Below are 16747 nucleotides of genomic sequence, written 5' to 3'. Positions count from 1 at the left end.
ACACACACGGCTCTAAACGATTGCTCCCTTTCAAAAGTTTTATGTGTTTTTTGTAAATCCCCTTTGTCGAACCGTTCAAAGTCCCTAATTCCTCGTCTTAGGGGTCAACCAGTTGATTAGTTCAGCTTAACTGGATATTCAATCCAAAACAATTCATCGGTCATTACATGGAATCGGAGAGCGAAAACATCAACCAACGGATTAGAACAATGAAGCCTCCCCGAAACTTTAAATTCGTGGTTCTAAAAAGGCTAATGTGAAGTGCGTGAAACGAAAGACCAAATTAAGGCGCCATTAAACCCAAATGAATTCTCGACTACAGAGTCTTTTGTCAGAAATTACGATCGTTGGGCGGCTGTGTATTACCGCTGAATACAGGGCTTCAGCTTAAGCGATTTAATTAGCCTTTAAATCTTCATCAGTGGTTGTTAGCTCAGGTTTTTCCGGCGGTTGCAGTTCACAATGCGCAGCGCTCTGTCAATTGCTTTCCCAGCATCGTTCTGTAATTGCGTTGCTTCCATTAAACCATAATAGGATGATACACTACTTCACTTTGAACGTAGACTTTTTCGCAATTTTCTTAGAGACACAGGGCAAACTTGATAATTTGGTCACACGTGACGGTCGCGTGACGATGTCACGACAAGGGACCAGTCATTTTTATATGCGACCGGAGGTGCTCGAAATGGTCTTGTATTTCGCGGGAGGTGTCGCACGAATCATTATTCGCACTTCTTTGGCAGAAGATTATGGTTCCTGATGAATCTTCCTGACGCTCAGTTTGCAAATAGCTGCCAAGATAGATGTTACTTGCCAGTCATGAGCCACTCGAACTGAAAGTAATTTTCTAACTGCCCTATTGGGACGTCTCTCCTTCATTGTTTGACTAACTGAGAGCTCGCCTCTTCGGTGGCGGAAATATTGTCTGGGAGCATCGCGCGCCATTCGTGATGTACCCTGTCATAATTTGGCAGAAAGCGTTTTGGGACTCCGCCAAGCGAACCATTACAGATAAGCCACTTATAGCCTCTACCTTGCAGTTTGATTACTGTACTCAATAAACACATTACGATAAAAAATCGTTTAACTTGTTCAAATATTATCGTTAGGGCCCCGTGACAAGACTGGTCCCAAGCCCGTGCTATAAACGCATCTGGTTTTATGACTACAAAACATGCTAGGATGGTGATTTAACATTGTAGAGAGGATCTGATTTTGTTCCTGAATGATGAGAATAATCCTCAGCTTATATCATATGTAGACGGAAGCAGGGAAGTGTCAAAAGTTTATAAAGCAATTAAGCTGCACTCCTGTTCGTGTGCAGTGCCGCTGAAGCACCGGTTAGAATGTTAAACGGTTCAGGATAATTTGGCACAGAAGTACGGTTACAGTGTCGCCCTAGTGCTGTTGTATTTCTTTTTTTTAGTGTAGTGTTTTTGTATTTCTGGTTTAGACGTTAAAGACTTAAGGTTCAAGTGTCACTCCAGTGGGGCTTTAGTGTCACTGTAGTGTCACTGTAGTGTCACTGTAGTGTCTCTGTAGTGCCACTGTAGCGGGGCTTTAGTGTCGCTGTAGTGTCACTGTAGTGTCGCTGTAGTGTCACTGTAGTTGGGCTTTAGTGCCACTGTAGTTGGGGCTTTAGTGTTGCTGTATTGTCACTGTAGTGGGGCTTTAGTGTCGCTGTAGTGTCGCTCCAGTGCTGTTGTTGCTCTGGTTAGTTTGGTTGAAGCCATGAACATCTAGTTGAAGTGTTATTTGAGTTACTGTACTGTATTTTACTTTGAGTGTTTAGTGATGTCTAGTGTTTAATGTAGTATGACTTGAAGAGATTAGTGTTGTGCCACTGTATTATGGCAGTAGTGCTATTCTAGTTGTGGCTGAAGCGTATGATATAGAAATACTTGAAGAGATTAGTGTTGTGCCACTGTATTATGGCAGTAGTGCTATTCTAGTTGTGGATGACGTGTTTAATGTAGTATGACTTGAAGATATTAGTGTTGTGCCACTGTATTATGGCAGTAGTGCTATTCTAGTTGTGCTCGGAGTGTATAATATAATAACTGTTGAAGTAGTTAGTGTTGTGTTACTGTAATATGGCTGTAGTCCTATTCTAGTTGTTCTTGAAGTGACCATAGTACTGTATTTTAGTATAGTTCGTTTGTAGGGGTGGACGAGGTGTTTAGTGCAGTGCCACACTCTGCCTGACGTGGTTCTTGTAAAATCGCTCTGTTGCTAGTTCAGTTGCTCACCATTTCCTCCGAGAGAAGTGTACGTAGTGTCCCCTCTTTGGTTTGAAGTTTTAATTACAATGTATATATGTGTCATGGCTAGGTAGTGCTGAATGGAGTGTTTGGTATAGTTCCCTTGTAGTTCTGGTTCTAGTGTTCAGTTTAACTTGGTTGTGGGGTTGGTTGAAATGTTTTTTAGCAGTGTAATGATACTCTAATTCCGGTTGAAGTGTTTTAGTGTAGTGCTAGTGCAGGTGTGTTTTAGTGTAGTTATGGTAGTGGTAGCTGTAGCTGTGAAGGGGAATGTAGAGCAATGGTGGTAGCGAAGGCAACAACTGCGAGTACTGGTTGTAGTCGTTGCAGTAGGTTTCATGGTGCACGTCGGTGGTGTCGGTAACATTGGTTTTGATGGTATAAGTAGGGTAGGGTTGTGAAGGTGTAAACAGAGTAGTGGCAGCAATAGTTGTGAAGGTGTAAACAGAGTAGTGGTGGCAGTACGTGTGAAGGTGTAGGTGGAGTAGTTAGTGGTTGTAGTAGTTGTGAAGGTGTAAATAGAGTAGTGGTAGCAGTACGTGTAAAGGTGTAAATAGAGTAGTGGTTGTAGAAATTGTGAAAGTGTAGGTAGAGTAGTGGTTGTAGTTGTGAAAGTGTAAATAGAGTAGTGGTAGAAGTAGTTGTGAAGGTGTGGGTAGAGTAGTGGTTGTAGTAGTTGTGGAGGTGTAAAAAGAGTAGTGGTGGCAGTGCGTATGAAGGTGTAAATAGAGTAGTGGTTGTAGAAGTTGTGAAGGTGTAAACAGAGTAGTGGTAGCAGTAGTTATGAAGGTGTAAATATAGCAGTGGTAGCAGTTTTTGTGAAGGTGTAGGTAAAGTGGTGGTTGTATTAGTTGTGCAGGTGTAAATAGAGTAGTGGTAGCAGTAGGTGTGAAGGTGTAGGTAGAAGGTAGAAGAGTAGTGATGGTACTCTTTGTGAATGTGTAGTAGCAGTAGTGGTAGCAGTTGTAATGGCTGAGAGGGGCGGTTATAGTAGTAGCATTGGTTGCAAAGGTGAACGTAAAGCAGTAGTGGTAGCAGTTGTAATGGTTGAGAGTGGCGGTTGTAGTAGTAGCATTGGTTGTAAAGGTGAACGTAGAGCAGTAGTGGTAGCAGTTGTAATGGCTGAGAGTGGCGGGTGTAGTAGTAGCATTGGCAGTAGTGGTAGCAGTTGCAATGGCTGAGAGTAGCGGTTGTAGTAGTAGCATTAGTTGTAAAGGTGAACGTAGAGCAGTAGAGGTAGCAGTTGTAATGGTTGAGAGTGGCGGTTGTAGTAGTAGCATTGGTTGTAAAGGTGAACGTAGAGCAGTAGTGGTAGCAGTTGTAATGGCTGAGAGTAGCGGTTGTAGTAGTAGCATTGGTTGTAAAGGTGAACGTAGAGCAGTAGTGGTGGCAGTTGTAATGGCTGAGAGTGGCGGTTGTAGTAGTAGCATTGGTTGTAAATTTGAACGTAGAGCAGTAGTGGTAGCAGTTGTAATGGCTGAGAGTGGCGGTTGTAGTAGTAGCATTGGTTGTAAAGGTGAACGTAGAGCAGTAGTGGTAGCAGTTGTAATGGCTGAGAGTAGCGGGTGTAGTAGTAGCATTGGTTGTAAAGGTGAACGTAGAGCAGTAGTGGTAGCAGTTGTAATGGCTGAGAGCGGCGGTTGTAGTAGTAGCATTGGTTGTAAATTTGAACGTAGAGCAGTAGTGGTAGCAGTTGTAATGGCTGAGAGTGGCGGGTGTAGTAGTAGCATTGGTTGTAAAGGTGAACGTAGAGCAGTAGCGGTAGCAGTTGTAATGGCTGAGAGTGGTGAGTGTAGTAGTAGCATTGGTTGTAAAGGTGAACGTAGAGCAGTAGTGGTAGCAGTTGTAATGGCTGAGAGTGGCGGTTGTAGTAGTAGCATTGGTTGTAAAGGTGAACGTAGAGCAGTAGTGGTAGCAGTTGTAATGGCTGAGAGTGGCGGGTGTAGTAGTAGCATTGGTTGTAAAGGTGAACGTAGAGCAGTAGTGGTAGCAGTTGTAATGGCTGAGAGTGGCGGCTGTAGTAGTAGCATTGGTTGTAAAGGTGAACGTAGAGCAGTAGTGGTAGCAGTTGTAATGGCTGAGAGTGGCGGTTGTAGTAGTAGCGTTCTTTGTAAAGGTGAACGTAGAGCAGTAGTGGTAGCAGTTGTAATGGCTGAGAGTGGCGGGTGTAGTAGTAGCATTGGTTGTAAAGGTGAACGTAGAGCAGTAGTGGTAGCAGTTGTAATGGCTGAGAGTGGCGGCTGTAGTAGTAGCATTGGTTGTAAAGGTGAACGTAGAGCAGTAGTGGTAGCAGTTGTAATGGCTGAGAGTGGCGGTTGTAGTAGTAGCGTTCTTTGTAAAGGTGAACGTAGAGCAGTAGTGGTAGCAGTTGTAATGGCTGAGAGTAGCGGGTGTAGTAGTAGCATTGGTTGTAAAGGTGAACGTAGAGCAGTAGTGGTAGCAGTTGTAATGGCTGAGAGTAGCGGGTGTAGTAGTAGCATTGGTTGTACAGGCGAACGTAGAGCAGTAGTGGTAGCAGTTGTAATGGTTGAGAGTGGCGGGTGTAGTAGTAGCATTGGTTGTAAAGGTGAACGTAGAGCAGTAGTGGTGGCAGTTGTAATGGCTGAGAGAGGCGGGTGTAGTAGCAGCATTGGTTGTAAAGGTGAACGTAGAGCAGTAGTGGTAGCAGTTGTAATGGCTGAGAGTAGCGGTTGTAGTAGTAGCATTGGTTGTAAAGGTGAACGTAGAGCAGTAGTGGTAGCAGTTGTAATGGCTGAGAGTAGCGGTTGTAGTAGTAGCATTGGTTGTAAAGGTGAACGTAGAGCAGTAGTGGTAGCAGTTGTAATGGCTGAGAGTAGCGGTTGTAGTAGTAGCATTGGTTGTAAAGGTGAACGTAGAGCAGTAGTGGTAGCAGTTGTAATGGCTGAGAGTAGCGGTTGTAGTAGTAGCATTGGTTGTAAAGGTGAACGTAGAGCAGTAGTGGTAGCAGTTGTAATGGCTGAGAGTAGCGGTTGTAGTAGTAGCATTGGTTGTAAAGGTGAACGTAGAGCAGTAGTGGTAGCAGTTGTAATGGCTGAGAGTAGCGGTTGTAGTAGTAGCATTGGTTGTAAAGGTGAACGTAGAGCAGTAGTGGAGTTAACAGTAGAAGTGTACGTCGAGTAGTGCTGGTAGGACATTGCTGCCTATACAGGAAACTGCTGCCAAATCCATTCATAATATTATCTATCTTACACTCTCGCATCCGGTCAGTATTAAACAACTGGAACATTAGAATATCGTCATGATGGCACCCTGTTTCCGACCAGACTGCCATTTTGAATTTTGCTGAAACGTATTTCCTTTCGACAGATAGCGAGTCGGTCGATGTTGAAGAAAACCTCAGACGACCGTCTCGGCGGAAGTTGTAATTACCTATTGATGTTGAGTCTGGTTTGAAATGGTTACAAATTACCTACCAACACGGCCTAAAACTAACGCTGACAAATGAAAGACAGGTTGAGGTGAGTTGTCTATGGCCTTTGATGAGCTGCTGATTGACATCCATGCGAATTTCTAATTATCGGATCTGTTAAGATCTATCGAGGCGAGTAGAATTATCCAAGACACGCCTGCCATGCTAAATGCTGATTTTCCATTACGATCTCTTTCCGTGGCGACAAACTCGCCTCAAAGTAGGAGGTTATCTCGCCTCCATCGAGTCAAGAAAGCTATTGATACCAAGGAGAAGATATGTTCTCGTTCTGTCTCGTCTGTGAGACGTTAAATGCCGAGATCTCTATCGGGTATTTTCTGCCATTATCCTCAACCGCCGAAACTCGACTTCCCCTTCCAACAGAGTGTTATAGGCGTTGTTCAATATGGCGGGTCTACAAGTGAAGAACGTTACCCGATGAGCAAAGCATTCCAGTTTAGAATGTATGTCATATTCATGTTGTGTTTTTAGATAAAATTAAAAGAAATAGAAAATATAATAAATATATGCATAAAAAACCCCAAATAATAAATGAATAAAAATTAAATATAAATATTTTCCCATCTCCCCGCTCCCCACAAAGAAAACCCCCTAAAAACAAAAATACAAAATAATTAAACAAAATCAAAACCAATAAGCATAAACCAAACATAACAAAAAAAAAACTAAAAAAACCCCCAAAACAACAAACAACAATCATGTCTTCTTTACTGACATAAATCAAAACTGCTTCATGCATACACAATGGTGTCAAGTTGATGAAACAGTATCATTTGCACTGAGATAAAACCTAATCTAGTGAGATAAAAAAAATAGAATTAGGAAATTTCATTTTCATCTGAAAAGATTAACTGCAATTAGACATTGTTGGCATGCTGCATTCGTGTTTCGCACATCACGTGAAGTTTAAGAAACTCGCGAGACCTTAACGATTAGGACGAGACTTGGTCTATGAACGTGTTAAACGCCATCTATTCTCTCAGACTGACGGTCAAATTAATCACTTGTAATTTGGACGGGCGTTTCTCAGTGTCTGAACATGCAACGATGAATATTTGTAGAACAGTGTGTATAAATTGTGTAAGGTGAAATATAATTTCTACATAAGAGGGGTCGGTCACATTACTGAGTGGAGAGACTCAGAGACGACATCGTCGGGAGACGTTTGGAAGTTCGTACGATAAAGGCTGTATGTTGTGGCAGAGAACAGTGTCACAAACACAGTATCTCAGGGGACCTCACAAAACAACAACGTTCTGCCTCCATGTTGTGAGGATGAGGATCTTTGTTTTGCTGTTTATCTTCTTGTTACGTTGTTTGTTGTTGTTTCGTCTATTTGGTTTTCATTTGTTCAGTGTTCAGTATGCATGTCTTTCCTGGAAAATGTATGCACCTAATGTGCATTGACTGGATTCTTGGACATCGTGGTCAAGAGTTGTTGTTGAAACATTAGTGTGCCGTGCTTCTTACAGTCAATTCTTGCAGGCAGGCATGTCTCCACCACATGTACTTATACTGATCTCACTAGTGATTTACATGCAGATATACTGAACTCACGTGTACCACTAGTGATCGGCATCTACTTATACTGAACTCACGTGTACAACTAGTGATCTACATGTACCAGTAGTGATCTACATGTACCACTAGTGATCTACATGTACCACTAGTGGTCTACATGTACCAGTAGTGATCTACATGTACCCAAGCTGGAATCGTTTATTCTTTTCGGTATTAGTACATTTGTTTTGTTTTAGATATTTACTTTTTAGAAAGGTTTAAACATTTATTGTCTCTCCTAAAATTCGATTTTGCCATTTCCGCCAGTGCTGAAGATCTATTTAACATTTCGGAGAGTTAACAGTGATACGCGATATCTTTCCGCCATGTTGCGTCGAAATTATGTGACAATTACCTCACACATTTTTTGTTTCAACAAATTAACTTGCAGAAAGTAATGTCGTGAGATATCGTGCAGTCGGAATTATGAAAAACGTGTTATTTTCGTCACACGTAATCAATATCTCAAAACTGGCGATGTTTAAACTGGAAATAACAGTTAATCAATTCTGACTTTTTAAGCCTCAGTTTCCCAGAAAGGTCTATTCTAGATCCATTCCGAAAAATAACTTTTTGAAATGAACCTCCTTAAATGCTTAAAGTAATTTGAACATAAATCATATTTTTAACTATTACGTGAGCTCAAGAACTTGTCACGACAAGGGAGCGTAATTCAAAATGAAAATTATCGTTTCTTCAAAGAACATTCAGCAGTGCTCAAAATAAGCTAAAGTGTTGCAGAAGGAATCAACAAAATATCACCATCATATCCTAACGATACAGCTTCGCCATTTTTCAAACAGCTCTCTGCACTTTCAGCAAATTTGCCCTCAACCAACTGTCGGGGCTTTGGTCACCCTTATCACCCCTTCAGTGCAATCCTGTGAAGACCTACTTGGAGTAAGCATCCAGCACGAGGCCCTTCTTAACACTTCATTCGAACTGGGGTTTCTTTCAAATCAACCAAACGCTACAGATCTCCCTCATAAAGTCGTCGACCTACAAGCATTTAGCTTTTTGTCAGGTAGGTGTGCTTAAATGGAAACAACTCTCTTTTTTCAACGGCAGAAGTGAAAGCACGAGACGCTGGGATTTGGCCTGCCGAGAGAGTACTTAACAATAATGACTTTTGGCTGCACTTAAATGAGTTTCTTGAAAATCTCTTAAAGGTACAATTAGTAAGTAATTTCCATATTGTTAATTGGAGTGTTTTCTCGTCAGCAGAACCTCTCCAGCCAAGGTATACCTCCACAGCGATAATTAGACCCTGCTCTGTCTCATCTATAATGTGGAGCAATATCTGTCAGTTGCCATTACGACAAGATGGCGGCAGGAGCTTCAACACGAGGCACGCTGTTACCGACGAAGCATCAAAATGGCTGACTATCAATTATATGTAACTCAACCTAATTTTAAACATGCGTTCTGCCAGAATTGCCTCATTCGATTTTAATTACACACAATGCATCTGGAACAAAAGCAGACGACTTCCTAATCAACAGACAAGAAGGGGCAAGGTCTAGATTCAAATTTTCAACCCAGCCAAATTTGTTGGCTAACTACTCTATTAATTTTCGTTCTGCAACAAGGGTTAATTTTTTGGTAAACCTGATCGAGGCATGAGCCTGAGCGGGACAGTGCCAGTTTCCATTCCGCCTCTGTTCTGTTTCGCAATTTCAGTGCTCCCGCGCGCGCCACGTGCCGACCGCCCCGTGTGCTAATGGAGCGATGCTCTATTTGTTTATACAGACAGAACGTTTTCATACAGTGTTTAATGAGTGTAAGCTGATACAACAACACCGCCCCGAGTTGCTAAACTCCGCCATTACGAGGAAACATCTGGCACAATCTTATTACATGCTCAACTCAGTATCGCGCTGCCTTAGAAAGCGGCTGTGATTGAACGGCCGTTTTAGTTGAATGACTGGTCCCTGGTTGAGCGTAATGGCTGCTTCAACTCCCTCAATCACTTTGTGTCAGGAGTGATCGATGATATGGGATTGAATCAATCTCTGAAACAAAAATTAGAGACTTGAGCAGTTGATTTGTTGTCAGAGAACACCGTGTTACGATCTAAAGTTACTCTGCGAACATTTATCGCGTCAAAGGGTCATTTGTGGATGAATATTGTGTAAAACTCTCTCCCGCTCCTGTATTGGCGGATTGAACAATGCTGGAATTATTTCCTCTTTCCTGGCAAGAATACCGCACACCTGTTGGTGTGAATTACACATTTAAAAGACAAACGGCGAACTCTGGGAGAGATCCATGGTATTAAAACAGTGTCGCATCCTTAAATCCCTTTATGTTAATAAATCCACAAAGACGGTTAACGTTGTTTATTGTTTTCTTTATTTGCAGTTTTCATGTTCAGTCCAAGTACTGTTTCCTCACAAACACAAAAGGTACCACAGACCCGGAAGATCTGGCGTATGTGGGTCCATCAGCGGTAGCCGTGCCAGACTGTCCCAACACAAACGCTGAAAAATAGGCACTACATTATTTACTTCCTCGTATTTTTTCGGTACTGCAAATACCGTAAATGTAGCAGGTCCAGATTTCACCCAGGTTTGGTTACTTCCACCTCACTGGTGCGGCTGTCTACTTATAGTGAATATGTTTGTTTCTCGCAGAATAACATGTATATGTTTTGAGAGACATTTGAGATGTGTTTAAATGACAAAATCATTAACAATATCAAATATCTCCCGAAAACTTACTGCGCGCACTTATGCAAAACGAAAGTAAAATAACTGAATACCTGTTAACATCGGCCTTACTGAAGTTTATTGCGGACTTGGAACAGTGGAATAATATAGTACCAGTAAGATAGAGAAATCAAGACTTATGCTAATTCGTTTGTGAGAAATGTGTGCGTTATTCACCGTATAAACAGACATATGAAAGTCATTGCATGCGCTGAGATTCAAGGAGTTTGTCGGTTTCTTGGTTAATGCGAACCAATACACATATTGACCAGGGTTATCTGTAGCAGACCGGCAATATAGTCAAGTCATATGAACGTTATTGAGAAACATACTAAACTTGGGGCTAACATTGATTATCAGGCCCTTCGTCTTGCCGGTAAAAGACAACACATCTGTACATTACGTGTGTTCCCAGTCGACCGTGACAGGCTTCTCGCAAATCAGCACATTCTCCGTATCCTTAAAATCCACAAAACAAACTACACAGTTTATATATAACTATATAAATACATATAATTAAAGAAAGAAAGAGTAAGAGGAGTTAACAAATTGTTCAACTAATTGCAATGATAATGATATGACGTACTCCGTTGTCTCGGGGAAATATTACCCCAGGCGGAAGTTAGGTAAAGGTATATATCATGGCGTGGACTTAGTAGGGGCAGTGTTGGGTGTGGTACCATGGTCTAGTCATGAACTGGTCATCAGTTGATTTTTCACAAAGTTCACCACCTCAACTGCCTCTCACATGATGGTCACAGACACAACAAACGCCTATCTCGCAATCTGATCACAGTGTGTTCGTCAAGGGTGTTTTGTCTAACAGCTAGGGTGCAGATGGTCGGAATTCCTCCTATCTCCTACACTATTAGACTTCAACATAAATACATGTTCAAATAAGCTCACTGTTTCCTATATTCATGCGCACCTATACTAGCGCCATTTACTGGAAGAATTTGTCCATCTCGTATTTCACTTTCACATCGTTTGTCTGTCAAAAAATAGGACATGAAAGATACATTGACTGCCAATATCAAAGATGGAGGTTTCCATTAAAGGCTGTCTCTCGCCAACATGACATCACGCCATGGGAGGTTCAAGGGGAATATTGAAGCACAAAAATGTTTACCGATGCTTAGGTCAGTCTCTTATGTGTTTATTCAAGTATAGCGTTTACCTAAATCACAAACAGAAAAATGCATCTCACTTACAGCTACAGAACCTGTAGTTCGGCAGTCTTTCAAAAGCCTGGATCCAAATTGCTCCGATTACCCTAAATACCCATTTAAACTCGTTTTCTAATTACTTCACTGAAAGAAACAATAAATCTCTACCCACTAAAATGATAAATAAATTGTCTGGAAAATATTTTTGACAAGAAAACTGGGATAGTTGATTCACCGCCGAGGGGAAATAATTGGAGGGATAATTTTCTTCGAGATTTGGATGAATATTTATTTGAATTTGACAATAACAAATTTATGAGCACATAGAATGTGATTTACGCATACTCTACACGAAAGCAAACAAATTCCTAATAACTGCTCAATATTCAAAACGTATACTGTAGTATTAATCTTTCTGACAGTTTGTGTATCGGAAAATTGTTCAGTGGCATCATTGTCGATTACTGCATTCTATTATGCAGTCTGACTTATACACAGACTGGTTGTCTGCGGCCAGTGATCGTTAACTACGGTCTATGTTGGCATGTTGTAGGGTGAAAAAGATCCCGACAAAATGCCTGCTAGTGAATGGTTACACCACGATGGGTTAAAAGAAACCGTGTGCTTCACATGTTCAAATGTCATCTGTTAGCCGTAAACTTTCAACACATACGAAAACGACAGGACAGTCCAGTGGTTAAAGCCTGCGTTAGATACCAAAAATTAGAGTTTGATTCTATGAAGAAATGAAAGCTGTTTAGATATCAAAAGGCAACGAGGGCTTTCTCCGTTCCCGATAATTCTACAAAGGTACTGTAATCACCACCCTGTGGATCTTTGACTATGGTATAATTTATGAAATCCAGACTTAATGCCTTTGTATGGCATTTCAGAAGTATGGTCGTGTAGTCTTGAACAAACCTTTACCGTTTACAAGCAGAAACATCAACTCCATATCTTGTCCTGAGAACACATCTAATATTGAACAAAGGTTATGAATAACAACTACTTGTATTTAGTATCTGCGACGTGTCGATACATATTCCTGATCGACAACGTTAACGTTACAAGAGCTTTATCGAAACGTCGCAGATTCAGTTTGCTACCAACTGACCATCATTCGTAAACGAGTGAGGGAGTGAATGAATATTGCTTAACGCCGCCTAATTAGTTTTGCATGGATGGGATGGGAACGATATCGTGTAACGGAAGGTGATACTTCAAGTAAACAATTAGCAAACTGGGATGTATTTTTAGTCCAATAATGCCCGACACTTACTAAATACAAGGTGACAGGTATGGACAAATGTAACTGCACCAACACACCGGTTACGTCATGACTAACGGTTTTGTAACAGTTATCCTAAAGCTAGATTTTTCGCAGTGCTGTTGCCTTTGATTGGTTGATTGTTTAACGCCACGCTCAGCAATATTCCAGCTATATGGCGGTGGTCTGTAAATAATCAAGTGTGTAAAAAACAGACAATACAGTGATCAACACCATGGACATCCATCTACGAAACTGGGATACGGTGACATGTGTCAACCAAGTCATCGAGTCTGACCACCTGATCCCATTAGTCGTCTCGTTACAGAAGATATATTCTGTATGTTTATTTTCTCCAGCAGTCACTTAAAATCAAATTTCAATAGCGTGTGACCTTCAATCAGTGTTGATCAAATTTACAATTTCACAAGGTCAGGAATCATGATTCGGTTTTAAGGTGACACCGAATTTCAATTTCATTGCATTGCACATCGGACTTCATTAGTTTTAGGTTTGAAGAAATTTATACATGTGATTAAACGAAATGGGAACCTTGCATAATAAAAAAATGGCGGTTCAAGCTAACGATAGAAATTATCTCTTCAAAGTGATCCATTTGCATGCTATTGCCAAAGGGTCTAGCCCTGCATTTGAAAATAGCGCTTTGCCGATTGAGAGATAAGGTGTGTTCTTCGGGGACTAGATCAATTAACTGTTAAGACAATTCAATTAAGGCCACTATTAATTTCCCGGTTTTGTCCGGATTGTGAAAGACACTTACAATTTGTTAGCGACCGTCAAAGATATTTGCATCTTTCGACAGTGATTAATAATGACTGGCTTGTCAATCGCACACGTTCTTTGTTCGTTTTAAATAACAACTCTACCGGTAGATTTCGTTTCGGCTTTCTACATTTCCCCTATGCCAGCGCCTTTGCTTTCCGATCGACTTAACTTTAGTAGCTACACAATAATGATTTATGGTACGGTCCGATCGCTGCGTCCGGCTGTGTGCAAAATGTTTGAAAAGGAATTGTGGGATAGAGGAAATGACCAAGTCGATTGTCGATTTCAAAAGTCAATCATCCGGGAAGAGCGATATGCCCGTCGCGTTGTCAATTACACTGTTTACTGGAAAATAATCGCCGACAATTTATCCAATTATTGGGATCCTTACCGATGCGCATTGGCTAGTATTATTGGTTATGCGAGAATTATCGTTATAACGTCAATTAGAGGTTTGCGTGTATCGGGCAATCTTGCGTCGCCAGCACGTCAATCCAGAAAGGGAAATTAAAGCAAAAAATCGACCAAAGCTTGAACGAAATTGGAAAGGAGAAATTACTCGATTGGGAACACCAAACAGATAATCTGACGTCCTCTCTAAACAAGGTTCGCTAGGAGAAATTGTCCCAATCCTTATCTTTGTGAAGGCGTGTAAATATCAATTTATTGCCCAAATGAATTAAGATAACGCGAAATGAACCAGTTAAATGGAAGAGAAAATAGCGTCTTAAAGGCCTCTCCTTCTCGTTGGGAACTCTTCCTAAATGATAAAACTCTTGCTTAGCCCTCGAGGTTTTCAACCAGTTTTTATCACCCTCCCTACCCTGAGGTTTCTATTCAATATGCCAACTCATCGCAGAATGAGCGTTTTCGGCGGATATTAATAAAGAATTTCGGTTGAAACGATAAGATGTTAATCGTGATATAGACTGGCGAGAATAATTTCCAGTTGGAGCTAGCTATTGCCCCAGTGTCTCTGGTCTTGAGGCAATATTAAATACGACATTTATCACACAAGGACTTGATAAGCGTGGAGGCGATAAAAGAAGAAAATGTATTACACTCCAGCCAGGAAATGATCTTCCTCATCATGTTAATGCTATCACTTTTCACAATTTGGCGCGCGGCTCTTTTGACTTTGTCTGGATCAACGGGGGGCCCCAATAAGTGCCCGCCCCCCAGGGCTTCTCCACTCGGGGACAGTCGGCAGCCCTAGCGGCCACTCACACGTGGTAATGGGGTAGGTTATTGCTCCCAGCTTTGCTGAAAACCCACACATTATTAGGGAATTAGTAAACTCAGCATTTCCATTGTTTCTTTCTTTGATTGACCCTTTATCGATCTCTTATCGACCCTGCAAACCGGACTATCATGGATTAATCCAAAAGGTGAAATCTCTTCATTTTGCCTTTGTCATATGCACTGCTACCACTGCCACTTTTTATACCAGCTACGGCAAGATTGCCACAGTCTGCTTCTGTGCAACCACAGTTATGGATCCATATGGAAGCTACTATAGACATAGGTTGTCTTTTGTAGCTGGCGCAGATGGATGACGACGGTTGCCTCCTGGAACAACCAGAGATGGGCTGGTGTAGCTTGCCTCCTGTATCTGCCAGAGATGGACTGACGTAGCTTGCCTCATGTAGCTGGTGAGAGTTGAACTGATGTAGGTTGCCTCCTGCAGCTGCCAGAGATGAACTGATTTAGGCTTCCTCCCGTATCTGCCAGAGATGGACACTGATGCAGGTTGTCGCCTGTCTCTGCTAGAGATGGACTGATGTAGGTTTCTTTCTGTATCTGCCAGAGATGGGCTGATGTAGGTTGTCTCCTGTAGCTGGTAAAAGATGGACTGACGTAGCTTGCCTCATGTAACTGGTAAGAGTTGGACTGATGTAGGTTGCCTCCTGCAGCTGGTAGCTCCCACGGATGGACTGTTTCATGTTGTCTTGAGCAGGTGCCAGAGATGGACTGATATAGGTGACCTCCTGTAGCTGCCAGAGATGAACTGGCACAGACTGTTTCCTTTAGCTGCCACAGATGGACTGATATAGGTTATCTCCTTTAACTGTCTGGACTGATGTAGGCTGCTTGCTGTTGCTGCCAGAGATGGATTAATGTAGGTTGCCTCACGAAGGTGATAGAGATGGGCTGACTTTGGATCGATGTATCCTGCTGCTGCCAGTGATAGACGGATGTACGTTGCCTCCTATGGATGGTAGACATGGACTGATGAAGGTCGCCATCTGCATCTGTCAGAGATGGACTGATGTAGGCTGACTCCTGTAGCTTCCAGAGATGGACTCTGTAGCTGCCTGTCAGAGGTAGACTGATGAAGGTTACCGTTCGTAGATAGTAGACATGTCTGATGCAGATTGCCACTTGTGTCTGCCAGAGATAGACTGATATAGGTTTCTTCTTGTAACTGCCAAAGATGAAGTGATGCGGATTGCATCCTGTATCTGCTAGAGATAGACTTATGAGGGTAGCCTTGGGTAGCTGCAACAGATGGACTGATGTAGGTTGCCTAATGTAGACGAGCTGCCAGTGATGGACTGATGTTGGTTGTCCCCTGTAGTGGCCAGAGATGAACTGAAGTAGGTTGCCTCTTACAGTTACCATACATGGTCTGATGAAGGCTGCCTCCTGTAGCTGCCAGAGATGGTCTGACGCAGGTTGTCTTGTGCAGCTGCCAAAGATTGGCTGATGTTGTGCTGTCTCCTGTATTTGCCAGAGATGGCCTAATGCAGTTTGAATCCTCTATCTGCCGGAGATGGGCTGATGCATGTTATCTGCCGGAGATGGGCTGATGCATGTTGCCTTCTGTAGATGGTGGAGATGGACTGATGTAGGTTGCCTCCTGTAGCTGCCACTGATGGACCGATGCAGGTTGTTTCCTCTAACTGGTTGACATGTCTCCTTAACTAGAGATAGAAATGGAGCGATGATGTATGTTGTCTGTTGAATGTACTGGGGCTGTTTACTTGCAGTATAGTCAATGAAAGACACTGCAGATGCAGTAATGCATTGCATATGCACTGCCATTCATTAGGCTAAAAGGTTTAACTAAAAGGTTTGGGAACATCAATGATCTGATATCGCTCAATAACGCCCAGAGAACCAAATAATTTCTAATGATTTGCCATGTAGAAATATGAGACACTGGTCAAACAACCTGATCTGTTTCCTTTTCAGATCTGTGTTTAAAGACTCAAAGTGACACAAGAACATATACCATTAGAGATGACATCAACATTCCAATCACGCATGCGCTTTGTAGAACAGCTTCAGAGTGGTCGCAACAGCCAAAGCCATGGCGAACTTTTATTTTATGATGGGCATTTACAAGGTATTTTCGAATTTAACTTATAGATGACAAATATTTTATCGATTTGTGATTTTCATATGTGACCCAAACCGTCAGGTGCTCTGATGCGAACAGCTGATTCGCTTTTGGGTGCGTTTGTGACGGCTGATACTAGTGGGGAAGGATACACAGACATTGTCTGGACATCTGATATCGTTCATTTTGGGGGGATTATTTCTTA

The 16747-nt window shown here is 42.0% G+C and overlaps 1 protein-coding gene across 1 annotated transcript; it reads right to left on the bottom strand.

The window, feature by feature from the left end:
* Nucleotides 1-428: 428 nt before the first annotated feature.
* LOC137264991 (mucin-3A-like) lies at nt 429-16514 on the bottom strand. Its single transcript, XM_067800328.1, has 7 exons — nt 16465-16514; nt 15824-15920; nt 15333-15698; nt 15057-15193; nt 14714-14923; nt 3354-5313; nt 429-500 (listed from the first exon to the last, which is right to left on the bottom strand). The coding sequence occupies exons 1-7, from the start codon at nt 16512-16514 to the stop codon at nt 429-431; spliced, it is 2892 nt and encodes a 963-aa protein (XP_067656429.1).
* Nucleotides 16515-16747: the final 233 nt, after the last annotated feature.

Source organism: Haliotis asinina, chromosome 15 (assembly GCF_037392515.1).
Source record: "Haliotis asinina isolate JCU_RB_2024 chromosome 15, JCU_Hal_asi_v2, whole genome shotgun sequence".
Taxonomy (NCBI): Eukaryota; Metazoa; Mollusca; class Gastropoda; order Lepetellida; family Haliotidae; genus Haliotis; species Haliotis asinina.
The sequence above is the reverse complement of the archived record's forward strand: the minus strand, read 5'-3'. Positions and strand labels throughout refer to the sequence as shown.

Bases quoted from the DNA above. Each gene is read 5' to 3' on its own strand.
- LOC137264991 (XM_067800328.1), bottom strand. From the start codon at position 16,514: ATGGCTTTGGCTGTTGCGACCACTCTGAAGCTGTTCTACAAAGCGCAT. The intron at 15,699-15,823 runs GTATGGTAACTG...CATCTGTTGCAG, and splicing joins GGCAGCCTTCATCAGACCAT to CTACCCAAGGCTACCCTCAT. The intron at 15,194-15,332 runs GTGAGGCAACCT...CATCTCTGGCAG, and splicing joins AGCCCATCTCTATCACCTTC to CTACAGGAGGTCACCTATAT.